This window comes from Meles meles, chromosome 15 (assembly GCF_922984935.1).
Source record: "Meles meles chromosome 15, mMelMel3.1 paternal haplotype, whole genome shotgun sequence".
NCBI lineage: Eukaryota > Metazoa > Chordata > Mammalia > Carnivora > Mustelidae > Meles > Meles meles.
Genome location: NC_060080.1, coordinates 67,033,230 through 67,058,745, shown reverse-complemented (window position 1 = coordinate 67,058,745; position 25,516 = coordinate 67,033,230). Strand labels below are relative to the sequence as shown.

General features: G+C 35.7%; 2 protein-coding genes across 6 annotated transcripts in view; one reads left to right on the top strand and one right to left on the bottom strand.

Moving 5' to 3' along the window:
* The first annotated feature begins 3,363 nt into the window (after nt 1-3,363).
* Nucleotides 3,364-5,052, top strand: LOC123925612 (prolyl-tRNA synthetase associated domain-containing protein 1). Its single transcript, XM_045978993.1, has 2 exons — nt 3,364-3,454; nt 4,532-5,052. The coding sequence occupies exons 1-2, from the start codon at nt 3,371-3,373 to the stop codon at nt 4,973-4,975; spliced, it is 528 nt and encodes a 175-aa protein (XP_045834949.1). The 5' UTR covers nt 3,364-3,370; the 3' UTR covers nt 4,976-5,052.
* A 2,441-nt stretch (nt 5,053-7,493) lies between these two features.
* The window catches only part of CCDC88A (coiled-coil domain containing 88A), a 125,926-nt gene continuing 107,903 nt past the window's right edge, over nt 7,494-25,516 (bottom strand). Inside the window, exons 24-33 of one of the 5 annotated variants that reach the window (XM_045978988.1) lie at nt 23,936-24,028; nt 23,595-23,809; nt 20,055-20,138; nt 18,872-19,075; nt 18,204-18,275; nt 17,149-17,229; nt 15,086-15,354; nt 14,436-14,898; nt 10,792-10,891; nt 7,494-10,251 (exon numbers count right to left, since the gene is read on the bottom strand). In XM_045978988.1, the coding sequence (XP_045834944.1) occupies nt 10,827-10,891; nt 14,436-14,898; nt 15,086-15,354; nt 17,149-17,229; nt 18,204-18,275; nt 18,872-19,075; nt 20,055-20,138; nt 23,595-23,809; nt 23,936-24,028 (1,546 nt within the window). In that variant the 3' untranslated portion in view covers nt 7,494-10,251; nt 10,792-10,826. Of the gene's footprint in view, nt 10,252-10,791; nt 10,892-11,366; nt 14,899-15,085; nt 15,355-17,148; nt 17,230-18,203; nt 18,276-18,871; nt 19,076-20,054; nt 20,139-23,594; nt 23,810-23,935; nt 24,029-25,516 lie in introns of those variants that run through there. The other 4 variants (XM_045978989.1, XM_045978990.1, XM_045978991.1 and 1 more) reach the window with 4 other exon arrangements.

The following is a 25,516-nucleotide window of genomic DNA, read 5'->3' as shown; positions in this document are numbered from 1 at the left end:
ATAAATCACTTTCAGGTTTGCTGTTACTTCTTGTATCAATACGGGACAATTGTACTAACATCAGCCATTGCCTGCAGGTGTACCTCGTTCGTTTCTCACTAGTTCTCACAAGAAACCAGAGGGTCTGCAATTAGACCTTGAGAAGTAGGTAACCGGCAAGTCTGGAGGTTTTTTGTGCATGTAGCAAATTCTTCGGTAACCAGCTGAAAATAGTTACTGTTGGCTATAGAATGCCTCACTGCCCTGAATAAAGTCGGCACTGTTGGACATCCTCCTCAGTGCTCCTCCTGCCCCCATCTCTTTGTCTCTCAAGTCTTTTTCTTTCACCATCCTCTTACCTCACGTTTCCTGGTCGATTTGTCGCACTGGCCGCGACACTTTTTCACCTCCATCCTCTATCCCTCAACTACTGGGGTTTCCTTAGCTGGAGTCCTTTTTTTTTTTTTTTTTTTTTTTTTTCTCCCCTGGCAGAGTCCTACTCATTCTTCAAACTGGTGCCATCTTCCCTTAATGCTTTCCTTGGTGCACCAACCCAGTCTTAGCACCCTTCCTCTGGGCTCCTAAAGCATCCGCATCATGCCACTATTGTGGCACTAGTCACATTTTCTTGGACTTATCTTCTGTGAATGCTTCAGTCCCATCTGCTAGATTTTAAAGTCTTTGAGGGCAGAAAGCTTGGCACACAGAGATGTTCCAAAAGATAAGTTGAGGGGCGCCTGGGTGGCTCAGTGGGTTAAAGCCTCTGCCTTCGGCTCAGGTCATGATCCCAGGGTCCTGGGATCGAGCCCCGCATTGGGCTCTCTGCTCAGCAGGGAGCCTGCATCCTCCTCTCTCTCTCTGCCTGCTTGTGATCTCTGTCTGTCAAACAAATTAAAAAAAAAAATCTTTAAAAAAAAAAAAGATAAGTTGAAGAGGCACAGACTGGAACAAGCACTTTTCCCTATTGTTTCACTTGTTTGGGATATTTACAGCTTCCCAGGGTAGCTTTCAATATACCTGTTCTGGAATTGCCCTTTGTTTCACTCAGTAATGGGGATTTCTAACATTATTCATCTAATAAATGCCACGATGCCCAATCCCCATGGTGTTGATAAATATCTTGGCCTTTTTATTTCCTTTGCTATGTAGGCTACAATTGTAACTGTTTCTTTTACTTTGAGCAAACTTAGATGAGTGTCCCTGGTTTCATGGATCCTGGCATAACTCCATTTTCCAGCTCCTTTTTTTCCCAGAATCTGTCCTTTTCTGTCAAATATCCATCTCTTCCTAAAAATAACAGGTCTTTCCCTAAATATGTTCTTATATAAATGCCACAAAACTTATTACATCTTGTCCTGTTTGTAAAACAATTCAATAAACTATATTTATCAGATGCTACCTCTCCTAGAATTGAGATTTATATATATATAAATTCAAGTTCTATGGCTAAATATCTAGTTCCTCAAGCTCATGCTAATCATTTTGAATTTAATCTGTTTCATGTTGTTTGCAGTATAAATTTGAGATTGTATTTGCCTTGAAAACAAAGGACTACACCAAGGATAGATAGCATTTTTCTATTTAATACAATGTTGACACAAATGCTTGATAAATAGTGCATTAAACCTAGGTTAGGATAGTTTTTAAACAGCAATATTAAGTGCTTTTACCATAGACAGATTTAATTCCATTTTATAATAAATATCTTTGGTTTTAAGACTTGCTTGGAGCAGGACACTTGGTCACCCCACTACAGGTGGACTAAAATTAAGAGAACATTAGTGTTAGCCAAGTGGGGAAATGGTTGTAGTTTGGGCTGGGGTGATGGAGGTGGTGAGAAGTGGTAGGATTTGAGAAACTGAACTGTGATGGATTAGCTATAGGGGTGTGTGTGTGTGTGTGTGTGTGTGTGTGTGTGTGGTGTGCCGAATGCAAGAGTTCATGGTTTGAATAACTGACAGATGGCAGTTCATGTTTCCAACTTTTGGACATACTTACCTTTCTTGGTTACAATCAGATTACAATTCTTCTCTCCCCTGTTTACTCTCAGTTCACCATGATCGGATTTGGGTTTTCTTGAACACCTTCAATATTTCAAGACAATTATTTGGGATATGCCATATCTTCAAATGGGTGCTCTTTCCTATTCTAATGCTTTCTAATTTCATTTTTTAGAAAGAAACCGAGTGAAAAAAAGTGGTGACTGAGGGTTTCACAGATAATGGAAAACCCCACCCCGAGGTAGGCAAACTGCCTCAAAAAACGCAAGTTGTGGTTGCCACCGCCAATTATTTGTACACGAATAATAACAAAAGGTAACTTTCAGGAAAGGTCAAATGTGAAACTGTAATTTATAAATTAAAAGTTGAAAAGTCGTGGGGCGCCTGGGTGGCTCAGTTGTTAAGCATCTGCCTTCCGCTCAGGTCATAATCCCAGGGTCCTGGGATCAAGCCCGGCATCCGGCTTCCAGCTTGCTGGGAAGCCTGCTTCTCCCTCTCCTGCTTTCCCTGCTCGTGTTCTCTCCCTCTCAGTCAAATAAATGAATAAATTCTTAAAAGAAAAAAAAAGTTGAAAAGTCGTAAAAGAATAGGCATTTTGGCACCCTCCTCTCTCCCTGTTGATTCGAAAATCTCTTAAATTCCACCGGCAAAATCTGAAACTGCCCCCCTTCCCAGACAAGGTAAAGGCAAGAAGAGTCTGGAAGAAAAGACAGACCACTCTATAATGACTAGTGGCAAGTTTAATAAGCAACGGAACTCAACAGGAGGCTCGTGTTGGGCACCCACCTGCCAGAATCTTGAGTTTTTGCAGAGGCCTTACGGGAATTTCAGCTACAAAACTGTCCTGATGGTTGCAGTATCACATTACGCTGTCAAGGCAATGTCCTTCAAGTGGCTGCCGGTACAGGAACAGGGTCAGAAGATACATTTCAAGGATAGGGGAAAGGGTAAGGGAGCTTCTCTGCCTGGGGATTACCCGTGGTCACATCCTCTCCACGACCTTCTCCAACACTCCCTACACTTAACTTAGGTGACCCTGATTCTGTTTAAATGGAAATTATGCTGAGCCTAGAGGACCTGAAGCGGGACTAGGGAAGGCACATGGCTTCCTCCTGTGGAACTCGGGATAGAGAAAGCCTCATGCTCTTCCCACCAGGTAATCCCTGCAGACCACGTGTACGGCGGCGGTGGTCAGGGAAAAAAGAGGGAAGAAAGAAGGAAGAGCGCGCGCCGACGGCTTGGGCCCGCCTCCGGAAGGAGTCGCACTGGACTTCTGGGACCCCCTGTTCGCTCCCGGTACTTCCGCCCTAGCCTCCATTGGTCAGCCGCTCGGGATGCCACGCCCATTTCACCGCTTCTCCGCCCAGTCTCTTCCTGGCCACGACGGCAGCATGGCGGCTAAGGAATTGCGGGCAGAGCTGGAGCAGCGGCTCGGCGCCCTGGCCATCCATACGGAGGTTGTGGAGCACCCGGAGGTAAGACGTTTCTGCGGGGACAGCCCTGCCGGAGGGGTGGCCTCCGCTGCGGCGGCTCTCGGGCGGGGCGGTGAAGACCAGAGGCCCCAGCGGTAAGGTGCCGCAGAAATGTCGGTTCTGGGACGTTTCCCGGGATCCAGAGCGCAAAAGGGACCTGGTAGGAGTATCAAAGGCTTTTCGGGACTGTGTTGTTACTGTGAGAAAACTTAACGTTTTCCTCTTGGAGCTCTTTGGTCACATTTCATTTTGAAAACTTCTGCATGTTAAACTGGTGTATAAAGCTGGGTCCGTGTGTTTTTACGGTGTAGAGATCAGGCAGTAAACCCTCTCTAGCGTCATCGATGTATCCTGACACCTTGCATATAACAGGAGACCTTAGAAAGTTTGGAGTGAACATGATTTTGTTTTCTGACGTGAGGATTTGCCGACATTTCACGGAGCCAGTGTAACTTGAATGGTGCAGGAGCATAGGAACATAGCTTGAGGGTAACAGCTAATGATCGTAGTTAAATATGGTGATCTTCAAAGGGTAGGCAGATACGTTAAAAATCTTCAACTTTACCAATTTAACATCAAAACGATATCATTTTCTCTGCCTTTCTTCCCTCCTATATAGTCCTTACTCTCCCCCTTCCTTACCTGTGCATATTGTCACTCTTCTGATGTTACTAGTCCAGGTCTGATTCCCTGCCGTGATCTCACCCTCATTGTGGTTATATATTTGTAAAGTGGAGGTTGTTACGGGGGTTGGATGTAATGGAATGCTGAGGAATAGGAATCTGGACTGCTATAGATTCTGCTATAGAGTTTCAGTACCAAAAGTTTAAAGAAAACAAAACAAAAAAAACACTTTAAGAGTAGGAGTGGTTGGCCAGCACATTGTAAAAGATAACTGGCCTAAGAGGGCTCCAGGTGAGGGATTGAAATGGCAAAGTGTGTTATTTCATAATGGGCTGGGAATGGGTCCCTACCAGTGACATCCATGGCACTGGGTGCTCCCTAACCTTGCTGTTTTCACCCAGCAAGCAGAGTATGTGTACATCCATATTTTTGAAGTTTTCATTTGATTTTTTACAGGTGTTTACAGTTGAAGAAATGATGCCTCATGTCCAGCATTTGAAAGGAGCACACAGTAAGAACTTATTTCTTAAAGACAAGAAGAAAAAAGGCTATTGGCTGGTGACAGTTCTTCATGATAGACAAATTAATTTAAATGATCTTGCCAAGCAATTAGGTGTTGGGAGTGGAAATCTTCGGTTTGCTGATGAAACAGCCATGCTAGAAAAACTAAAAGTTGGCCAAGGCTGTGCCACACCTTTGGCACTCTTCTGTGATGACGGAGATGTGAAATTTGTTCTGGATTCAGCTTTTTTGGAAGGTGGACATGAAAAAGTGTACTTTCATCCAATGACCAATGCTGCAACCATGGGATTGAGCCCTGAAGACTTTATCACATTTGTGAAGAAGACAGGACATGATCCCATAATACTAAATTTTGATAAAAACAACGAATTGGGCTGATACTTAGAATACATCTATTTCTGAAAGCTGTTTTTCTTACCTGTAATTTATAAAAAGCATTAAAATTAATAAGACTATTTAGCACCTTGATTTGGTGATGAAATCATTTTAGGGAGGAACGTCTCGTCTAAAAGGAGCTATGTTTTTTTGTTTTTGTTTTTAAATTTCATCTCTACACCTAAGGTAGGGTTCAAATTTACAATTTCGAGATCCAGGGTCACATGTGCTACTGGCTGAGCTAGCCAGGTGCCCTATAAAAAGGAGCTGCTTTTAAAAAGATACATTGAGGTGGTTTTAGTCAGTTCAGAGGGTCCACCTCCCATCCCTCGTGAGCACTACTAATTACAGGAATGCCTTCAACAGTTGAGAGTATATTAACAATAAAACTAAGGCTAGTTAAGATTAACTATCTTACATCTTCTTTAGGGTGTTTACTTGAAAAACACAACTTGCAAAAAACCAGCATATATACATAATTATACATATATTGTACATATAGAGAAAAAATTAAGGAATATAGAAATATATTAAATTGTTGATAGTGGTTATCTTTGGGGAATGAGGATTAGGGAAAGATTTGTTTAATCTTTCTGAGAGGTTAGAAATGTGAACATACTTGGAAAATTTTTGTGTCCTGTACGTTATATTAAATTTTACTCATCTCCCCTTCAGTTAGGGCATCTGAAACAGTGTAAGAACTCATGATTATGTATTGTCAGTTCTATATAAGCTAGTTCAAAATTGTGGAGTGAGAAACACTTTTTTGCTTAAAACCTTCATTAGTTGAAGGTCTGAGGTGGACTATTATTAGAGAAGTAGTCTAGAGTTCTCGTCATGAAAATTCTCATATTTGCCTCTGGTACAATCAAAAGGGGTAGTCGTGAGGTACCCATACTTTACTAAGTTTGGCCACTCAAAAGTAACTTCCACCTGGTAGTGATAGTGTAACCAGTTTGTTGCTAAGAGGCAAAATAAGTAAAAATGTCATTTCTTGGTATATAGGATTAGAAACTACAAGTCTATTCATGGCAGAATTTCTATAAAGTGTGACTTTAAGGGCACTTGGGTGGCTTAGTTAAGTGTCTGCCTTCAGGGGCGCCTGGGTGGCTCAGTGGGTTAAAGCCTCTGCCTTCAGCTCAGGTCATGATCCCAGTGTCCTGGGATGGAGCCCCACATCAGGCTCTGTGCTCAGCAGGGAGCCTGCTTCCCCCTCTCTCTCTCTGCCTGCCTCTCTGCCTACTTGTGATCTCTGTCTGTCAAATAAATAAATAAAATTTAAAAAAAAAAAAAAAGTGTCTGCCTTCAGCTGGGGTCATGGTCCCAGAGTCCTTGGATGGAGCCTGGCATCACATCCGGTTCCCTGCTCAGAGGAAAGCCTGCTTTTCCCTCTCCCACTCCCCCTGCTTGTGTTCGCTCTCTCGCTGTGTCTCTGTCAAATAAAATCTTAAAAAAAAAATGACTTTAGGAGATGTGGAGTTAGTAGATATTTCCATAAATGATACCTTATTCTAAGGTGCCATGTTACCTTTTGCCTGCTGTTTACTACATCTCTAAGAGGAAATTTTAGACTGCTTTGCACATAAAATAAAGGTTTAATGAACAGAAACCAAAGACTGAGGACAGTAGATAGTGCCCTTCCCATCTTATAGTGAAAACAGGCTCAGAAAGACTAACCTGCCCCAGAATACACAACTGGTTGCCTCTCTTAACATTCTGCCTCCCCAAAGTCAATAAATGAAAATGAAAGATACTGCTTTGTGCAATATATTACTGTATTTAAACCTATGTGAGGAGTGACAGAACTGGTAAGATTCCATTCTTTTCCCAAACCTCCAATACTCATCCCTAAAAGATTTAGAATCATCTAAACAAGATTATGGGTTATATCTGAAAAAAGGTTTTCCGGGGCAAAGGGAAAAGAAAGATAATACTTAGCTAAATTATATGCTATAATTTTTAAATGATTATTAACCACTTGTTATAAAAATCGCCTGTTTTATTTTTAGATCAGTTTAAGTGAATGTTAAACCAACTTAATTTTTTAAGGAGTAATAAAGTCTAAAATGAAAAATAATGAAATGTTTTTAAAAACACAAATCCAACCAATGATGGTTTGTTACAAACTGGCTTCCTGTGGCTGATAATGGGTATTACCAAGTAATAATCATTGCCATTCAACTCCAAATCCCTCAGTAGTATTACTTTTAAAGGAAATGTTACAGCTTTTATATTATTTGATTTGGTATTTAATAACAATTATAAGTACAATGGCAAACATTGAAAGAGAACCCTTAGTAGAAAAGAAAAAGACAGTTTAAAATCAGGTTTTGTTAAAGGGTGTTATAAGTGCAACTTTATCCATAAGCATTCCTTTTAAGGCATTTTCATTGTCCAAATATCTCAACATGTACATCAAGGTTTATATCACAAAATGGGCTCCTTTTGTATTACTCATTCAAGGCTTAAAGAAAAAATACATCTCAGGACAAAGTGTAGCAGAAAAGAAAAACACAAAAACTCACTTTCCTCATAAACGTAACTTAAAATACAAAGTCATTTAGCATACATTATTACTCCTCATTGTAATTCCAGATTTGGTACAGCATCTTTTTCACTTCCTGACATAAACTGTTAAGACAGTGCAGGCTGTAATACTTCATTTGTGAGGTGGCTGCAATTCTGTAATACGCACAGTGATTTTTTAATAGGCTCTTACCATGCCTTGCATGAAAGGTGCTACATACAAACCTGTTACATGAACTCTTTGGTAACCACCAGTTTAAAAACGTGGACCAAACCTTTCCACATGGCCAGATCTGAAGCACTTTATTGGAGCTCTTTGTGGAAGCTTATTACCCTGTATATTAAAACTTCAGTTTCTTGGGAGGGGGGTTAGCTGTTGATTTCGAAGAGAGCCAGATAAAAGCACGTCAGGCCCCAGTCAGGAAAGTGGCCCCAGTAAGTTTATACTACTTTGTTTGGCAGAAGCAGTTTATCTAAGGGAAAGGAGTGACTTCCTACTAAATTTGCTTCTGAATCTTTTAGAGAAAGTAAAATATTCATGAGGTTATTATCTAGTCCTTTCTTGAAATGGTATGAAAAAGGTAATGAATATAATTGAGAATATTCCTACTTTTGCAGTCTTAAGTGTTCCCCCTTGGTTGTCTCTAACTGCACTTTCTCAGGATCAGCCTCATCAGACCCAGTACAATATAGGCTGCCCCTGAGCATGTTCTATGTGAAGCAATAATGTGCTACTTAGGTCAACAGGTTCTCTATTTTAGGACATTAGTGTTCTGGAGAGGTCAAGCTGTGGTATGATTCACTCTCACCGGGTCACTTCCTACTCATTAAATTCCAACTTTCAGTAATTGTCCTGGGATGTGTCCTAGTTGTGCAAATTAGATGCTAGTTAATATAAATCTAAGTTACCCACTTACTGTATTTGCTAAAACATAACTTCTATATTTATTTTCAATTTATCCACCTAAGAATGAATTTACATTTTTTACATGCAAGTGTCTCTAGACTGCCATGATGCCCATTATCAATTTGATTCTTGAATCTAGGGAGTCATGATGGAGAGAGATGTTTCAAAGTCTAGAGAGTAAGTTTTAAATAAGTCTGTTGTGCAATAGTTGTATTTTAGTAAGAATCCTTTGTATTTACATTTACATAGCACCTTTCATCCAAGAGTTTAAAAGTGATTTAATTTTACAGCATTATTTGGTGGCAAAACCCAAGTTAATGGTGGCATTAAGTAAGTCCAAGTTCTCTAAATTCCTTTTTAATCTCTGGTCAACTATACATGCTGTCTTTCCTTTCATTAAGTCTTTCTGAAAGTAGACTATGAACACAATACTGCTAATTGGCCTACCAAAAAGAGGGATGGAAGATTGGGGAGGGAGAGACACATACAGTTCTCATGGCTACTAGGTTAGTGAAGAAACACATAGTTCCTAAACCACACTATGAATATGGAATTATTCCAAAAAGATTTTTAGAGCTGGTAATGAGAGCCTAAGAAGTATACTGTTAAAATAAAAAAGTCATTATCTTTCTCATTTCAGACCTTTAAGATTATGCTGATATTTATGTTAAATAATGAATTTGCATTAAGTATCAATGCATTTTTTTGATTTCATAAGAAAATAAAACTGTGATATAAAATTGGAGCTACAAAAAAACAGATGTTTCCCTGGGTTAACTAAATCTACTTTTTTTGTGCTTCTTTCAAATGTTTAAGGTAACAAATGCATACAAATATTTCAAAAGTACCAATAACAGTTACCAACTTTAATGTATTATTATAAAGGACAAAAACAGAAAAGTTCTTATTAATATGTGATAACCTTAAAAATAAATGAGTTCCTGGCAAAATGTAGATCATAGTAAATTATTTACATTTTTTTTTTTTTTTTGCCATAAGAAAACTTCTTAAGCAACAGTCAGCTCTCATGTTAAAAAAACAAACACACATACATAACCCAATACTAAAGAAGGGAAATGAATTTAAAACACAACAGCATTATCTTGGGAATGCAATTTGCTGGAAAACCACCTTACTAAAAAAGTTTCAGAAAAACACTTTTTAATTACCTTGGATCCATGTATGAATGCTTAGTGTTGCTTAAAGGGTAATACAGAAAGATTAATATTACTGTAAATTTTTATAGCTCCTATTTTTCAGATTTATCTTTATAAACTGAATTTCTTTTGCAGTGCATCAAAATAATCAGTTAAAAAAAAAAGAAAGGATACCAACACATGCAGTCTGCTAACCAAGTAAGGCTCTGACATGCCAAAACAATGTTCTCTGTATCTTGATATATAGTACATTCCACAACATACTACAGCATTTAATTTAGATTTACACAACTAAATATAAATGGCTAGATTTTGGCTAATACTTAGCAGAAGCATTAAGCAAACGTGGATAAATTCATAAACAAATGACGAAGAAGTAGATTGTTCTTGGAGTACTTCTTGGAACCTTAAAACACTTGGTCCTTAGTGAGAGAACATCCTTTATTCAGTAGATCTTATCAATACAATGTATAGTAAGTCCTAAAACCTTCTAAAAATTCTGGCAGTTGACTCCAGTAGTGCTCCTTGATTCAAGGAAGGAAGGAAGGTTTTATATTTCTTGCCTGCTCTAGTCACGAAGGATTGTTTAAAGTCTCCTTAAAGATTTTTAAAATGATTCCTATAGTTGGGTGTCTTGTTACTTCAGAAATAAAGGCTTCACACTGAGAAACTGAAGGACACTTTTCTCTCTGTATTTAGTTGGAAGGTAGAAAGAAGAAAGAAAATATAAGAAAAGCTTGAAGATACGAGAGAGATATAAAAATCAGAGCAGCCACTATAAGAACAACATGCACCAGATATATCTTCTACCGGAAGGAGAGTGACAGAAAGCCAGAGACAATTTTTCTTCAAGTGGCTCTTCATACAAAAGGTATTTAATTTATTGTTTATTCTCAATTATTAAAAGCACTGTGGGAAAGTTGTATTCCTACCCCCCCCCAAAAAAGGCTTCAAATTAAAAAAGGAATTCCTAAAACATTATTCACGAGTAACATTAAATTTAAATGAAGAAAAAAAGAAAACTATTTAAAGGTTTATTTCCTGCACTGACAGGCAAAAACTTACAGCAATCAATAAATCTTGCTTGACTAATAAGTAGGACAGAAAATCATGAAATAAGCAAGCAATATTTACATCTGTTAATGCAATGTGCACTTGTTCTTATAAGTAACATGGTTAGTTTGTATAAATGAGACTAATCTCATTTACATTTTAAGCAAGAAACTCACCACTTGGCCCACATGTCATGTAGTGGGTAATAGAATTAGGAGCTTTGCTGCTCCCTAGACCTGCTTTTTGAATTTCTGCTTTCTTGTACTTTGTCCACATCTGCAGGAGAAAAGCATTTCATATTATTTAATCAAATGTTAAACATAATATAATTCATGAAGTTACGAAACTAATGAGCTCTTGTTGAAGGAGAAAGAATCTAACTCTGGGAAATTTATTAATCTAACAGACATCTTATTACTTAAAGACTGATTATTGCATTTTAAAAGCCAGAAATAATATGTCCTTTTAGTAGCGTCAGGTAGGTTTACTTACTATGTTTGTTTACTAAATGGTCACAAATATTTTAAAGAAAAAAATAACCTTGCATGCAGCCACAGAAACATCCACAATGAAGTATTTGTTTCATTTACTGAGAAAAATTTTGTAATATGCCTACTTTCACTGTTAACAGCTAAAACTGCTTTGGTCACAGGGGACCCAATGCCTAACAATGTGTTTTTGATGTCACACAAATAATAAGGGTATGAGTTCTAGAAACCCAGGGCAGAAATGTGAATGCTACTCAGTTTCATCTAAAATCAGGGTACTGAATCGCCAAAGTTTTCCAAATATTCCTTTATGAAATCGTAGGATATTTATGAAGATGTCTTAGAGGAAAAAAGTGCAGCTGCTCAATCGAGTCAGAGTTAATCTTATCTTTAAAAACAATAATAAGTTAAAATAGTACTGCATCTTTGTAAGACTTACAGCAAGCAGTATGTTGATTTTTTAAAGTTTGGAAAACACTGGCTGTATGTGATTTCTAAGGTTCTCCCATGCTAAAAATTTGGTTCCAAGTGCTATGAAGAAACATAAGGAAGAAACTGGTATTTTTAGAAAATTTTATGACTCCAGAGCTGGTGATAGTCTCTGGAGGAAGTCTAGCCTGTATTCTCACAGACAATCCCCAAGACACACGGACATGGTATGGATCTGTCTTACATGCACAGTGTATATGTTCCTTTTGAAAACAGGTTATACTACAAACTGTAGCCATTTGTATTAGAAATACTGCTTTCCTGAAAGTCTAATTTTGTAAAATAACCAATTTTAATATAATAGCACATGATTTCTCTATATTTTGCATAAATAAATTTAATATTTTAAATTTAAAGTGTATGGCCAGATCACAAATATTTAAAGAGTTGAAATAGTCTTGACTCAAAGTGGTAAAAAGGTAACACAAATTATTACATTTTAATCATATGTGGCCCCTATCTAATTTCACTTATATTTGCCATTAAGTTTTACTACCTGGTTTTTTAAAAAAAAGAAGAGATGCCAAAAACATTTTTAATGTTAGTACTGACAGCGAAACAACTGATAATAAAATAGATAGATGTATTCATGGAAAAAATATATTGGGTGATACTAAAAAATATGAAAAATTTCTGATTGTGCTTATGTGATTATCTGCATGGAATCATTTTTAGTAATAGCTGGTTGTGAGAAAAGCAGCATAATCAAAGATAAAAATGGAGAAGGCCTAGCCCCCACAATGATCTTCTGTAAGTCCCAGAGAATGGCTTAATTTAAAGGACAGAAATTTCGTTAAGCAAAGATTCTCTGTGGAGTCTGTTTCCTTTGGCTCAATTAATAACAGTGATAATTTAAAGCAACATCATGTATGAATAGTGATTTCCTCCCCATTTAGAAAGTTACATTTCAAAGCATTCCTTTCCAGATGGCAGGCTGTTATTAGCAGTAATATTTAGGCTGAATCAAAATGACAAAAAACATTCCAGAGACAAAGCTAAGATCTACTCCTCCAGAAGTAAGTGAATCAAGGTTATGGCTTTGTTTTGTTTTAATTCTGGGAGTCAGAGATCCAAGTTCAGCTGGTTCTTCTCTAAAGTGCTGTGACCACAGCAAGATAATTTTGAAGTTGATGACACTGGAGTCAGACTTAGAAAATATTTTATCTTATATAGTCATTTTTTAGCTAAGATTTTCTGTTTGGAGTTCTAAAATTTGTTCCACTAAAACCACACCTGTTTATTTACATTCTAATGCTATTTTAGCACAATGTACTCATTTAAAAAGCTATTTTAAGGACAGACACATATAATTTAATAGATAGATTACAGAAGCAACAGTCTTCACTACTTTGCAAACTTACTACCTTTTTTGAAAAGAAGTAAAAATGCAAACTTCCAACACATTGAGTATGATTTGATTTATTTCTCTTTAACTCTATATAAAAAAAAGAACTGGCAAATCTAATGTATTAACTGATTCCAAGTAAAAAAAGTCATCTTGAAGGAAAGATGGTCCTTGAGTTCTTACATGTATCAGATGAAGAAAATGAAGAAACAGAATTAATACAAATGCTCCTAGTCACTGTATAAGTAACATGTAAATCTCATGGGGTTTTTAAAGAATTACACTAAATTTATGAGTATCACCAAGGTTTTAAATCTGAACAATTTTATAAATATGGGCAGTAGTTAATATTTGCTACAGAAAGTGTTAATGGACATATGACTATCTCCTCAAAAATAAAATGGCAGGATAGGAGACACAGTTAAATGGCAAAAGAAAATGACATCTTTTTACATAGTTTCCTTAACACTGTACATGTGCAACAGGAAGTACACATTCCAGGGGAAGAAAGGAGTGAAGAGCGAAGGAGGAAGAGAGGGAGGGAAGGGGAGCAAAAAAGGAGGAAGGGAGAAAATGAGCATTCTTTTTTGGGAGCAACAAAGTAAACATGACTTGGAAATGCCTTTTTGGTAATTATAGCATGCAACTATTTTAATACGCTTCCAGGTATCAAAGTAACAATCTCATATCAGGTGACAAGAAATGTGAAAGAGGAGCATGTATTGTTAAGGTTTTCAAAGTCATGCAGAAAATGTACAATGCAATTAATACTTCATGCAGGCTTTGGTGTGGTTACACATTCATATTTATACACATGCCTTCATGTACAAGTGAATACTATGCCACAATTTAAAATAAAAATATAAGCCTAGCCAAATTATACTTTTCAACAGCAGCTCTTCAAATCAGATTAGAGAAGCACAGTGCGTATCAAGTAACATCAGCATGACATTGTGCAGTTTTGATCAAACACAACCATATTCATACCAAACAGTCTGATTATCCTCAGAAACCAACAATGTAGCTTCTGTATCATCAGGATAGAAGCATGCAGGAGTGCTAAGATTATGGCTGTCTGTACAAGTCTGTGGGTTACTGTTACTAGGGTTCTGATAATCAGAAAACCGTTCGTTTTCTTTCTTTGCAGCTCTATCCAAAGAGGCAGAAGCCTGGTCAGTTACTCTGGTGATTGGCCTGGGAGGTAACCCACTTATGTTACTAACTAGTTCTGTATTCAGGGATAAAAATGGCTGAGATGGATGAGCCACAGTAAATGACTCTACACTACCTTCAGCTGATATTCCAAATGCATTATTAGATGTATTAACAATGGCAAAAGTTTGGTTTAGAAAATGTGACTTCTCTGTTCTTGAGTTTCTAGTCTGGGTATATAGAGACTTGGGCTTATCCGTAGCTAAATCATTTTGTGCATGAGAACCCACAGCATGGGCGGGACTGTGAAGTGTATGAGAGGACCACTGGTGTAAAAGGTACTCACTAGATGCTGCAGTGATGCTGCTGTCAGCAGTAGCTGGTGGTGAATCAACGGAAATAGGTAGTCTACTGTCCTTGGTCAAAAAATCATGGATGCTGGTCCTTCGAGTAGTTCCTTCGGCAGTAGAGATCACACTGCTTGCACGAGGTAAAGTGGCATAAGGATTACTATCTTTTGATTGTCGTGACAGAGAAGTTTCTTTTACTAATTTTATCTTTCCTTGAGTGCCTAGTGTAGGTTTTCCTGGAGAGCTAATGAAGTAGGCATCTTCAGTCTTGCGAGGACTGGGTCTCACAAATTGTTCAGGCTTACTTGTCCGTCTATCGTGGAAGTCTCCTGGGGCTTTTCCACTTACTGACCTGGCCAGACCACAGCTAACTGGTTTGTTTTTTCCCAAAAAGTCAGAAGATACAGACAAACTTTTCATTACTTCATCTAAAAGATTCTCTTGACTTGAGGATTTTATCTGTTAAAAAAGATATCACAACAGATGAGTGAATGCAGCCAAGCCTTTACTTTCCTGATATATTAGACTGTATGATATAAAATTGCTAAGCACCCCTTAACTTAAAAAGAAGCTCTATAGTTCAGTCACAGAAACTTAACTTGCAGTGTCGATCTAAATTCAGGTCCTACTACTAGATAAAACTAACCTGTATTGAGGTAAGCTTGTTGCTTTCTTCCAAAAACTGTTGTAGAGTAACAACTTCACTTCCAGGGGAACCAGTTTTAATCTTGTGATGTGCTCGACTCTCTAATAACTCAGGCATTTTGTGCTGGAGCATTGGACTTGATCTGGTCTGCCTCTTCAAGTACTGGATTGGACTGCTACCACTGCTGGACCAAGCCTCATGATCATGAAGCAGGCTAAACTCTCCACTGCTGTGGCTCTGTGGCCTGCTTTGGATATTAACTGCACCTGCTTTTGGAGTAAATGGTGTGTTAAGGGTTCGGTAACAGAAATGAGATTAAAACTATGTAAGTAATAATATTTGTTGACTGGATTCTGATGAATAGCTAAACTGACTTTCAAGCTTTATTTAGAAATGCATAATAAACTGTGTTCATCTTTCATCAGTCTAACAGTATACTCTAATCTCATTTTGACAAATATTTTAAGTTCTACAAAGGCAAATAATTTGCTTCCACCACTACACTCAGAGCCAAACTACAAAGCAGGCCACTCAATACATTTGCTGAATGAGTGAATAAAAAAATGAGTAAATAATACATTTTTTAAAACTCAGGTTCAAGTAACTGTAAAACACCTCAATATTTAGAACAAAAGATGATTATACAAATTTAAAATAATTTCAGAATGTTAAAATCAGAATACAAATTCAGAAGTTAAAAATTCTAATTCTTTGTCTATGAAATCTTCATTCCGTACTTGAAGGTTTCTCTATTCATCCTGAATGAATAATCTTAAATGATTTTTTTCAAATTTAAATAGCAGGCATATAAAGGAAATTCAATGGAGATATGATATAGTTATTTAGCAAGTTCTAGTAAAAATATAAAATAAAATATGTTTTGTATTTTATTCTTTAATGTCTGAATCATCTGATTGTTCCTGCTTTCCACTGTTGGTATGTGGCTATATAGCCTTAAAAGATTCAATTGAGGTTGAGCAACTGTAAGGAATGCAGATTACTAGTTCTGGAAAAAAGCTCCCTATGTTTAATGCTATTCCTTATGTGGATTCTAAATGATAGCAAACTGTACACATACAGTATCAAGATGGAAAATACAACTTTCCATGGTTCCCTAATCATACAGAGTAAAGTGGGTCATTAAAGTACTTGGCTCAAGTTATGTAATATTTTACAAAAGGAAGATTTTCTTAAATTTTCAAATCAGAAAAGAAATTACTTCCTATTTCCAGACTAAATTTTTCTACTGAGCATAAGAACATGATTATATAAGTTTAAAAAAAAATTCTTTCTTGAGATCAGATATTTCAGCCCACTGCAACAGAGTTATAGCACTAATGATAAAATTACAACTGAGACAAAATGATTTTATAATACAAAAAGCAACAGAACACATGCATTCCTTGTAATCTGACAATTCTGGACTATAGGGAATAAGTACTTTAGCCAAATTTTATAATCTATTAAACAACTCCAGAATCCGAGTAGGCGGTACACCTTTAAGGGAAAAAGTACTAGTCAAGGCCTCTAGACATTTATGTAAAAACCTTACCTTAGAATGCATATTAAATTATGAAAAAATCTTGAAGTAATTTTTTATATAAGTTATGTGCATCCAACACAGACACAACTGTCTTCTTGAATTAAAAAAATTATTTCCCCTTATTTTGTGAATAAATTAAGCTAAAAGTATTTCTAAAACATTTCTAATGGGGAGTTCAATGTATATGCCTCATGAGAAAATTAAGGACAACCATTTTCATGACGAAGACAAAAACATAAGAAAAATAAGGACCTACAGATATTTTTGAAGTTAAAAATTACATAAAAATATTTTATCTATGAAGATGAAAAATGGCAACCAAAGTAACTGCTCCTGTTTTTACATTTATATACATTGTATATACTGTATGACAATGTATGAAGTATAAAATGTTCCAAGGAACTATGTTCTAAACATAGATGATTTGGATTTCATACTTTACCCCAGAAACGTCATCAATCTTCTAATTATAAAATCTGGAAATGGATGGACAAAATTAATAAATTTACCTACAGCATACCTTTGACTTCATGGAGTGAAGCATTATTATTACTATTGCTAGTGGATGTTCTGCCACTATCAAGGCTGGCTGGTCTTGAAGCTAAATGAAAAAATCAGGAGACAGTGTAATAGAACTTCTAGCTAATGACATTGAACTTTTACATTCTGTGATCAGAATGCTTTGAGGAAGCAATCATGCATACTTTCAGAGGCTGAGCATGCCCAGAGTTGAATCTTACAGATTAGAGAGCAAAAGCATTTCCAGATACTTCAGTTAGACACTTTAGAATAAGAAACTTCTGAAACACTAGTTGAGATCCAAAGAAAAGAAAATAAAGTGCATATTTAGATTTGGAAGTGATTTCTAGATGGATACCAGAACTGTTTCGGTTGAGTAGAACGACATGCCAAAAGAAGAAAAGTGCTAGTGATTAGGTCACTTACAACAGATCAGACATGGAACCCTGCACACTGCGGAGATGCCACAAACAGGAGGAACATGAGCATCTGCACAGTTAATGTCCTGCATCCCTATCCATAACAAGGGAAACAATTGCACAGTTAACACAACCCTACCCTGTTTCTTAAAATCCTGCTTATAGATGAAATTCCCTCAATATGTTATCCATTTATATATTGATAATTTAGTTTGGCAAGATATGGTTTTGCAGATCTCTCCAGAAACTTAAAAATCTGAAATGCTCACCACTGCCAAACATGTGGTTTCTTAAGAGTTCATCCTTTATCTAACTAAATATTTTTTAAACTAATGGTAAAATGTGTTTCTCATAACTTGAACCTTATACCAAAACAGCAACAAAATTACCTGTAAGCATTGTGCAGGTATACTTTATAAATGACCTTGACCAAGAGAGACACTACTTAGATGAAGCAATAATCTTAAAAGGGGCTGAAAGGAATATTAGGTTTGAAGAAATGGCAGAAGTAGCAATGAGATGCAGGTTAGAGAAAACATGCTTGCTGGCAATGCCACATTCGCCAAATCAGTGCCAGAGCCTCAGCATTCCCATTCTGTATGGAATATGTACTCTCTAAGTAAAGTTCATATCTTACCATGAACTCTTGATCCCGTACTAGAATCATCACTAATACCTTGTGGACTTATGTCTTCAAAGGATGTAGTATCTACATAAAATAGCAAAATGGATATAAAAATATTTTTAAACAAGAAAACCATTATAAAATTTCATTTATGCAGATATGGATATTCTCTCTCAATCACATGTAACACATCTTGATTTAACATATTTCATAGACTTAACCAGAAACTGGAACTAAGAATAAGAAACAGAATAGCTGTGATGAATGAGAGTTGACTCGCTTAACACCAGAAGCAGTGGAACAATCTCCCCAAGGACCCTGCAAAGCAAAGCAAGAGCCGGGGTTGTTCTACATGGTTTTGTTTGAAGTTATAGTGTTTTTACTTTTTTTTTTTAAGTTTCAATTATCACTTTTTCCCTGTCTTACTCTTTACTTGGCTTACTTTTCCTTTTCTCTTTAGTTAATTAGCTGTTTATTATGAAAGGCCTAGGAAAGATTTTAATTATTTGTATGATGTTTTAAATTTTTGAAATGATTTGAAAATTCTCTCAAATCGAATCCAGACTGTTTTGGTAAATTATTTCAGGTTGTTGCTTTCAAAAAAGTACACATGGAAAAGTCAAATTAAAATTCCTGTTGCCAACAGTTACACCACAGTGCAAAGAGCAGACGGCCTATACCTTTATTATTAACCAACTGCTTGGATCTGAAGCCTGCAGAAGAGTTGACAGTTGAAAAGTTGATGGCTGTAGTAGAGAAGGCCATAGCTCCCAATTCTTTTCTCCTTTTACCCGTTGAAATATCATCAGGAACCTCCAAATTCTCAGTACTACCTGTCCACTGTCCTCCTGCTAGGACCATGGACTGCACCAGGTCATTCATGGCTGGGATGCAAATGAAAGCAAATGAATCAGCATGGTTAATGTATCTGCTCTTATTTCTATCTTGTATTATAAATGATCTGGTTTTTGTCTATGGATTAATGCAAGTGAACATCAAAGACTATAACCACAAGGTCATTTGAATTATGACATGCATTTAGCTGAATGAAATGAGTAGGCCAAAGGCTGATAATTTCAGTAAATATTTTTATCCCACCTCCACCCCCTTTAAAGATAGGAAAAGGAATTTTACTCTGTACAACTGCCATGCTTTTGCGCAGTGATGTGCAATATAATTAGAAGCCTTCATAATGGGATTTGGTGATGACAGAAATGGAATGAATAAAGGTAAGATGGAGAGCAGTTCTTATACAGCATCATTATTGAAAATGACAAAGAGTCCTTGGTCAGAGCAGGTTACTGAAGAATTCATTTTACGAATCAAGTAAGTATACCATTCAATAAAAACCTGAAAGAGATGATATCCAAAGTGACATTTAATTGGATTATGTAATTACCCATACCACTTAAAAAAAAAAACAGAGTATTAATATATAAAGAATGACAAACGTTTTCAAGGGTTATAGGCCATTTTATTTATTTATTTGTTTAATTTAGTTCATTAAGAAAATAAATTCCTAATGCTAAAACTTTTGTTATATTTTAAGTAAATTTCTTTGGGGGAAAAATCTCTATGGCATAGAAAAAAGTTTCTTTTTTCTGCCAACTTTTAGAAGGCACTGGAAATTTATATTACATGTATGACTAAACATATGTGCATGTATATGTATCAGTGAACATACATATAATGCGAATTCAGTGCCAGTTTTGAAAAAAAAATTTTTCCAGCTCCTTGAATTAATGGAAGACTGCACTTTGCAAAATAAGAAAATTGGCACAGTCCAGAGAAAGGTTAGTGAAAAATTAGTAATGGAAGCCAGTGTAGTCATTTGAAAGAAGCTGAACTGTCATAAAGTCTTACACATGGAACGACGGTAGCAGGCCTTCATTTTGTCTTTATCCTTCGGTCTGTTCCTCAAAAAGGGCAGTCTTTTCAGTGCAACCACTTTAATGTCAGAGCATGAGGAAAAACAGAAACAGAAAAATGAAAGAAAAAAGGGAGAAGAACAGATGGGAGTTAAATGTTGAAATTAAGGACAGAAATGAATGTCTGAGTTTCAGCTATGTATGCTATACTAAAGCTATTATTCTCATGCTGCTGAGTGATAATGAAATATGAAATATGTACTTTGACACTTTAAAATACTTGGAAAGCACTGAAGACAATGATGAGGAACATATACTTTGAAAGCCTGGATTGGCTAAAGTCCTACAAATACAGGAACTGATTAGAAGTACTTACTGAAGGAACAGTTTTCCTATTAACTAGTTGTTAATAATAAGTTAATAATAATAAAAATTAGGGTTATTGGTGGGCCACAGTATACATGATGAAGATGTACAAGGCTTTCCAATTCTTTATTTTAACTTTTTAAATAAAAAGACTTCATCTTGGGGAAAAAAAACACTTCTTAAGAAAATGCACATTTTGGGCACCCGGGTGGCTCAGTAGGTTAAGCCTCTGCCTTCAGCTCAGGTCAAGATCCCAGGGTCCTGGGATCAAGGCCCTCATTGGGCTCTCTGCTTAGCAGGGAGTCTGCTTCTCCCTCTCTCTCTGCCTGCCTCTCTGCCTACTTGTGACCTCTCTCTCTGTATCAAATAAATAAAATCTTAAAAAAAAAAGAAAATGCACATTTTACAAGAGTATTCTATTAATATATATCAACAAAAACTAGGGTGCCCAGGGAATGTTTAAAACAATCTAAAGAAATTAAAAACTTTCATTATTTTCTTAAACTTTAACAAAGGAAATAGGGAATTATTTTTTTGGGTTAATTTGAATTCTGGCGCTTTATTTAACAGCACCAAGAAAATATTTATTCTTCACCGCCAAGTCTTTCAAAAGATGACATGAGCAATTACATTCATTTCATTTTGCAAAAGGTTGACTACAGAAAAGAGAAAAGCTAGCACTAAGCTCTGATGAGGCTAAAAGATAAGAGGCAACCTAATGCAAGCAAAAACGACAGATAAGTATGTATTTATAACATTTTTAGGTATTTTGAAGGGCTTTTTGGGTGAGTTTACTAAGAAAAACAAAGGTAGCACTGTGCAGAAAAATTCTATAAATGGAAATTAGGATTATAACTATAGTAGGTGTCATTGGCATAAAAATTAAAATGCTCACTAGAGTCACTAACATTCTTGAGTTATATTTAATCAAAGTTCTTCTCCATTAAAGAGAATGCAAAGGACATACAGCATTTTAACTTACTTGACCACTATTAGGAACAGTCCTGATTGATTTTGGCTTTTAATTTGACCTATTTCTTTTCTAACTTGGTAAACACAACTGTTTTTAATGGTTAAAAAGAAATGAACTGAAAGCAATGTAAACATGGACACTTAGCTAAAACAAAGCTGAGTGGTTGCAGCATGCACATGTTGTCTTGTTTAGATACTTCTGTTTCAACTGTTTTCCAAAGACTGCTTTACTGACAGACAGGATAAAAGGAATTTTAAATTTTCCAGTGGTGGAATGTGATACTTCTTATGTCAACTAGTTTGTGGATATACAATGTTTTTTTTTAAACAACATACTGAAATTCAGAGAACATTAGCATTGCTGGGTTTTTGTTTATTTAAAAAATTCTAAAACTGAACAACTGCAGGAAAGGAGAATATTACTGCCTTTTGATTCTTATTCTGGATGCTTCACCAGGGAGTATGAAAGAATGTAAGCTTTATATTAAAAACAGACAAGTTGACCTCAAAAAAGACTGCTATGCCTTTCTTGTGTTACATTATCATATCTGAATCGAAATCTTTCTTTAGGGTGCCTGGCTGGCCAAGTCAGGAGGGAGCATACAACTCTTGATCTCAGGGTTGTGAGTTCAAGCCCCATGTTGGATGCAGTGCTTACTTGGGGAGAAAAAAAAAAAGAAATCAATGACTTATGAAATATCTTCCTTTAATTGGAAAAAAATTAAGTAGACCTATTACCATTTCTCATTTAATAAGATGTCAGATATTTTATATCTAAAGTAACATAAAATTGAATTATCTGGCATCTTTTTAAGGTAAACCTGATGATTTCTCCACAAGAATATGCAAGAGATTTCATGTAGATTTGAATGATAAGACTAGATAGCAAAAAAGACCCAGGTAATGATAATCATGTGTTGGGATACAGAATTTAAATACTTTCTTGAGATTAATACACACACACACACACACACACACACACACACACACACACACGATGTATGTATGCATGAATACTTATGGATTCTAGTTTTTAAGATGCTATAGCTGTATTCTGAAATATACCCTATAATGAATGCCTCATCTCCTATATCCCAAAATATTGTCTTTTCAGAGGTAATTCCCTTGAGGCCAAACACTATAGTTTTTTGAGAGTTTTGAAAGTTGCCATATGTAAAGTCTATCCCTGGGGGGAAGTAGTAGCTATTTTGGCCTATTTACTTCAAAGGAATAGCAATGAAATTATATAGATCTATTTCATATAGATATAAGTATACATACACACAGACAAATACCTATTTTTTTAAAAATTTAGTGACTCTGGTGATAGTATGAGTGGATTCAAGTATCTTGTTTACACATTCTGTAAGAACATTGTTAGTAGTCAACTTCTTGGACATCTTCAAAGGGTCTAGCTTTGGATTCTTTTCTCTTTCTCTTAAAATATATTTCTTTAGGCTTTTACTTTGCTCTTATTTAGTTAAGCACACTAGTAATAAAATAAAAATATTATGAATTATATAGTTCATGTTATGGTGTGATACTATTATATTTGTAATTAAAAAAATTAAATCACAATTTTATATAAAAGTTTATATACATCAATTTTAATCAATCCTTTACCAAGCAATCCCTCAATAATTTTTATAACCTTCAGTTACTTCTAAATTACTGAATAACATTCTCTTTGAATTCATAACTGTTTTTCTTTGCTTCTCACCAATGTAACTTTGCTCCAATTTGACACCAAAGTATATGAATAAAACCCCATTATAAAATGCCTTATTATTCTACTTAGTTACAAATAATTATCAAGATGAGCTCATAAACACTCCTCACTTACTCTTCACAATCACCCTGTGCAGTATGACACAAAGGTGAATGGTGTAACCGTATTATTACAACTAGCAAGTAACAGAGATATTCTGGCTCTTATCTCAATGTTCTTTGGACATTGTTTAACCTCCCTGGCTAAATGATGGTATCTCTGTGTTTGGTATATTTAGAAACACATAATACAGGAAATCATGTGGTAATGCAGTACACATGAATTTTATAATCATATAGAATTAAAAAGAAATGCATTCATCAGACTATTACCCAGAGGACTGCTGAAGTTAAAAGTTAAAGAAATCTTTTGAAAGAACTCTAAATCAATACTAGAGATCACAAATGTTTAAAGAGTTTAAGCACTCACTGCTGCTTTTCTTGGTCCCCAAAGTTTGGCCATCTTCTAAAGAGTTTGAACCTACTGAAGAACTATCTTGACTATCTTGATGAGGGAGCTGAAGAAATCCTTCACTGGAGTCTGAGCGGGTAGGTGTTAATGTTAGAGATTTCTGACGTTCCCGATTAATATCTTTCTTAGACTTTATCAATTTTCTCATTTTTAGAGTAATCCAGTTGCCTCTCCTAGTAGAATAATTTTAAAAACTCTTATCAGTCTTACATTCAACATATAAATCCTTCACAAAATTAAAAGTCTTAACTTTCTCTTTTTTTCCAAGGTAAAAATGAATAAAATTTGGTTAACAGTACCTTCTAGGAGGAGATGGGTCATAAAATTTGTATTGATCCATTATCTTCTCTTCTAATTTCTCCTTTTGTCGTCTTAATTCATTTAACTTATCACTGCAAAAGTAAAAATTGCATTTTAGGATATGTACCATATTTTGTATAGTTATGAATATTTTGTGACTACAATCTAACTGCTGTCCAAAACATAAACAAATACAGATATCAGAGTTGACAACAAAGTATTAGGTATTAACAAGGAATTTTTTTCCAAGTTTCTCCTTTTCTTTTTATTTATAAACTTACTTAATGAAAAGATATAGAATTCAAAATTCAATTCTTTAATACAATTTGAAGAAAATTTTCCATATTTTATTCTCATCATGACAAAGGAATTCTCTCAATGTCTTTTAATAGCTGTTAAGTGACATTAACAGTGACTGTTCTCCTATTCTTGGATCTTTCAGTATCTCACATTGTTTTTGGAATGAAAGGTGATTTAATATAATTTATGTAAGTAAAAAACTAAAATGTTCAATAGTCTGTTTACAATTGTAGATATAAGTAATCTTGCAACCACATCTTCATCAAACACAGACTTTTTTCCTTTATGGCAGAATTATTTAGGCTTAATTTACCTTTACAGAACAATTTCCTGCCTTCAGCAATACATGAATACACTAGTTTCACCATGTCTTCATCTCATTTATGTCCTTGATGGTATATATTACATAGGGAAACATCGAAGATCACAGACTAAAGTAAAAGGATCTGAAAAACTGTGATGCCAAACTGCGATGTTGTTTAGTCAACAAATATTTAGTGATCATTTACAATGAGGAAGACACAAAGAGTATATAAAGACAGTAAGTAGCCCAACTCTGCTTATAATACAATAGGAGAGAGAACAAATATACATGAGTATTACAATTCAAGGTAGTAGTGGTGCCAAAATAAAAGTACTGTCTTAAGTATAAAAGAAACGTATAAAAGGGAAAATATTTCTATCTTGAATGACCGAAGAAAGCCTCATGGAGAGAATGGCCATATTAGATAAAATGAAAAGATAAGAATGCTAAATTAAGCAGTTTAGTTGAGGGGAAGCAGTGAGGGATTTTCAGGTTCAGATTTTGCTCAATAGGAAATTAGAAGCTTGTAGGTTTCATTAAAGAGTGACATTATGAAATCTTTGCTGTAGGTACCTTAACTCCATGATGAAATAGTACCTATCAGAAAGGATGATAGTAAAGAAAGCATCCAGGAGGCTAATGAGGTAGTCTAGTTGAGTGGTTAGGATGAATTATGGAAGTGGGAACCAGAACAAATGGATTTGATTTTTTTGAAGAAGATGCTTTGTGAATAGAGACAGCCAAGAGGTTCACACTACAGCACAATGGCAGATATACCTCCCAAATGTCTTCTCTTTTTACCTGTTGAAATATCATCAGGAATCTCCAAATTTTCAGTACTACCTGTTCACTGTCACTCCTGCTAGGATCATGTGACAGAAGCATTCAGCAAGAACTGTCTGACATATAAGATGGATATTTTTAATTTAAATTCAAAAAGTCAGAATAGATACTAATATTTCTAAGTCAACTATAC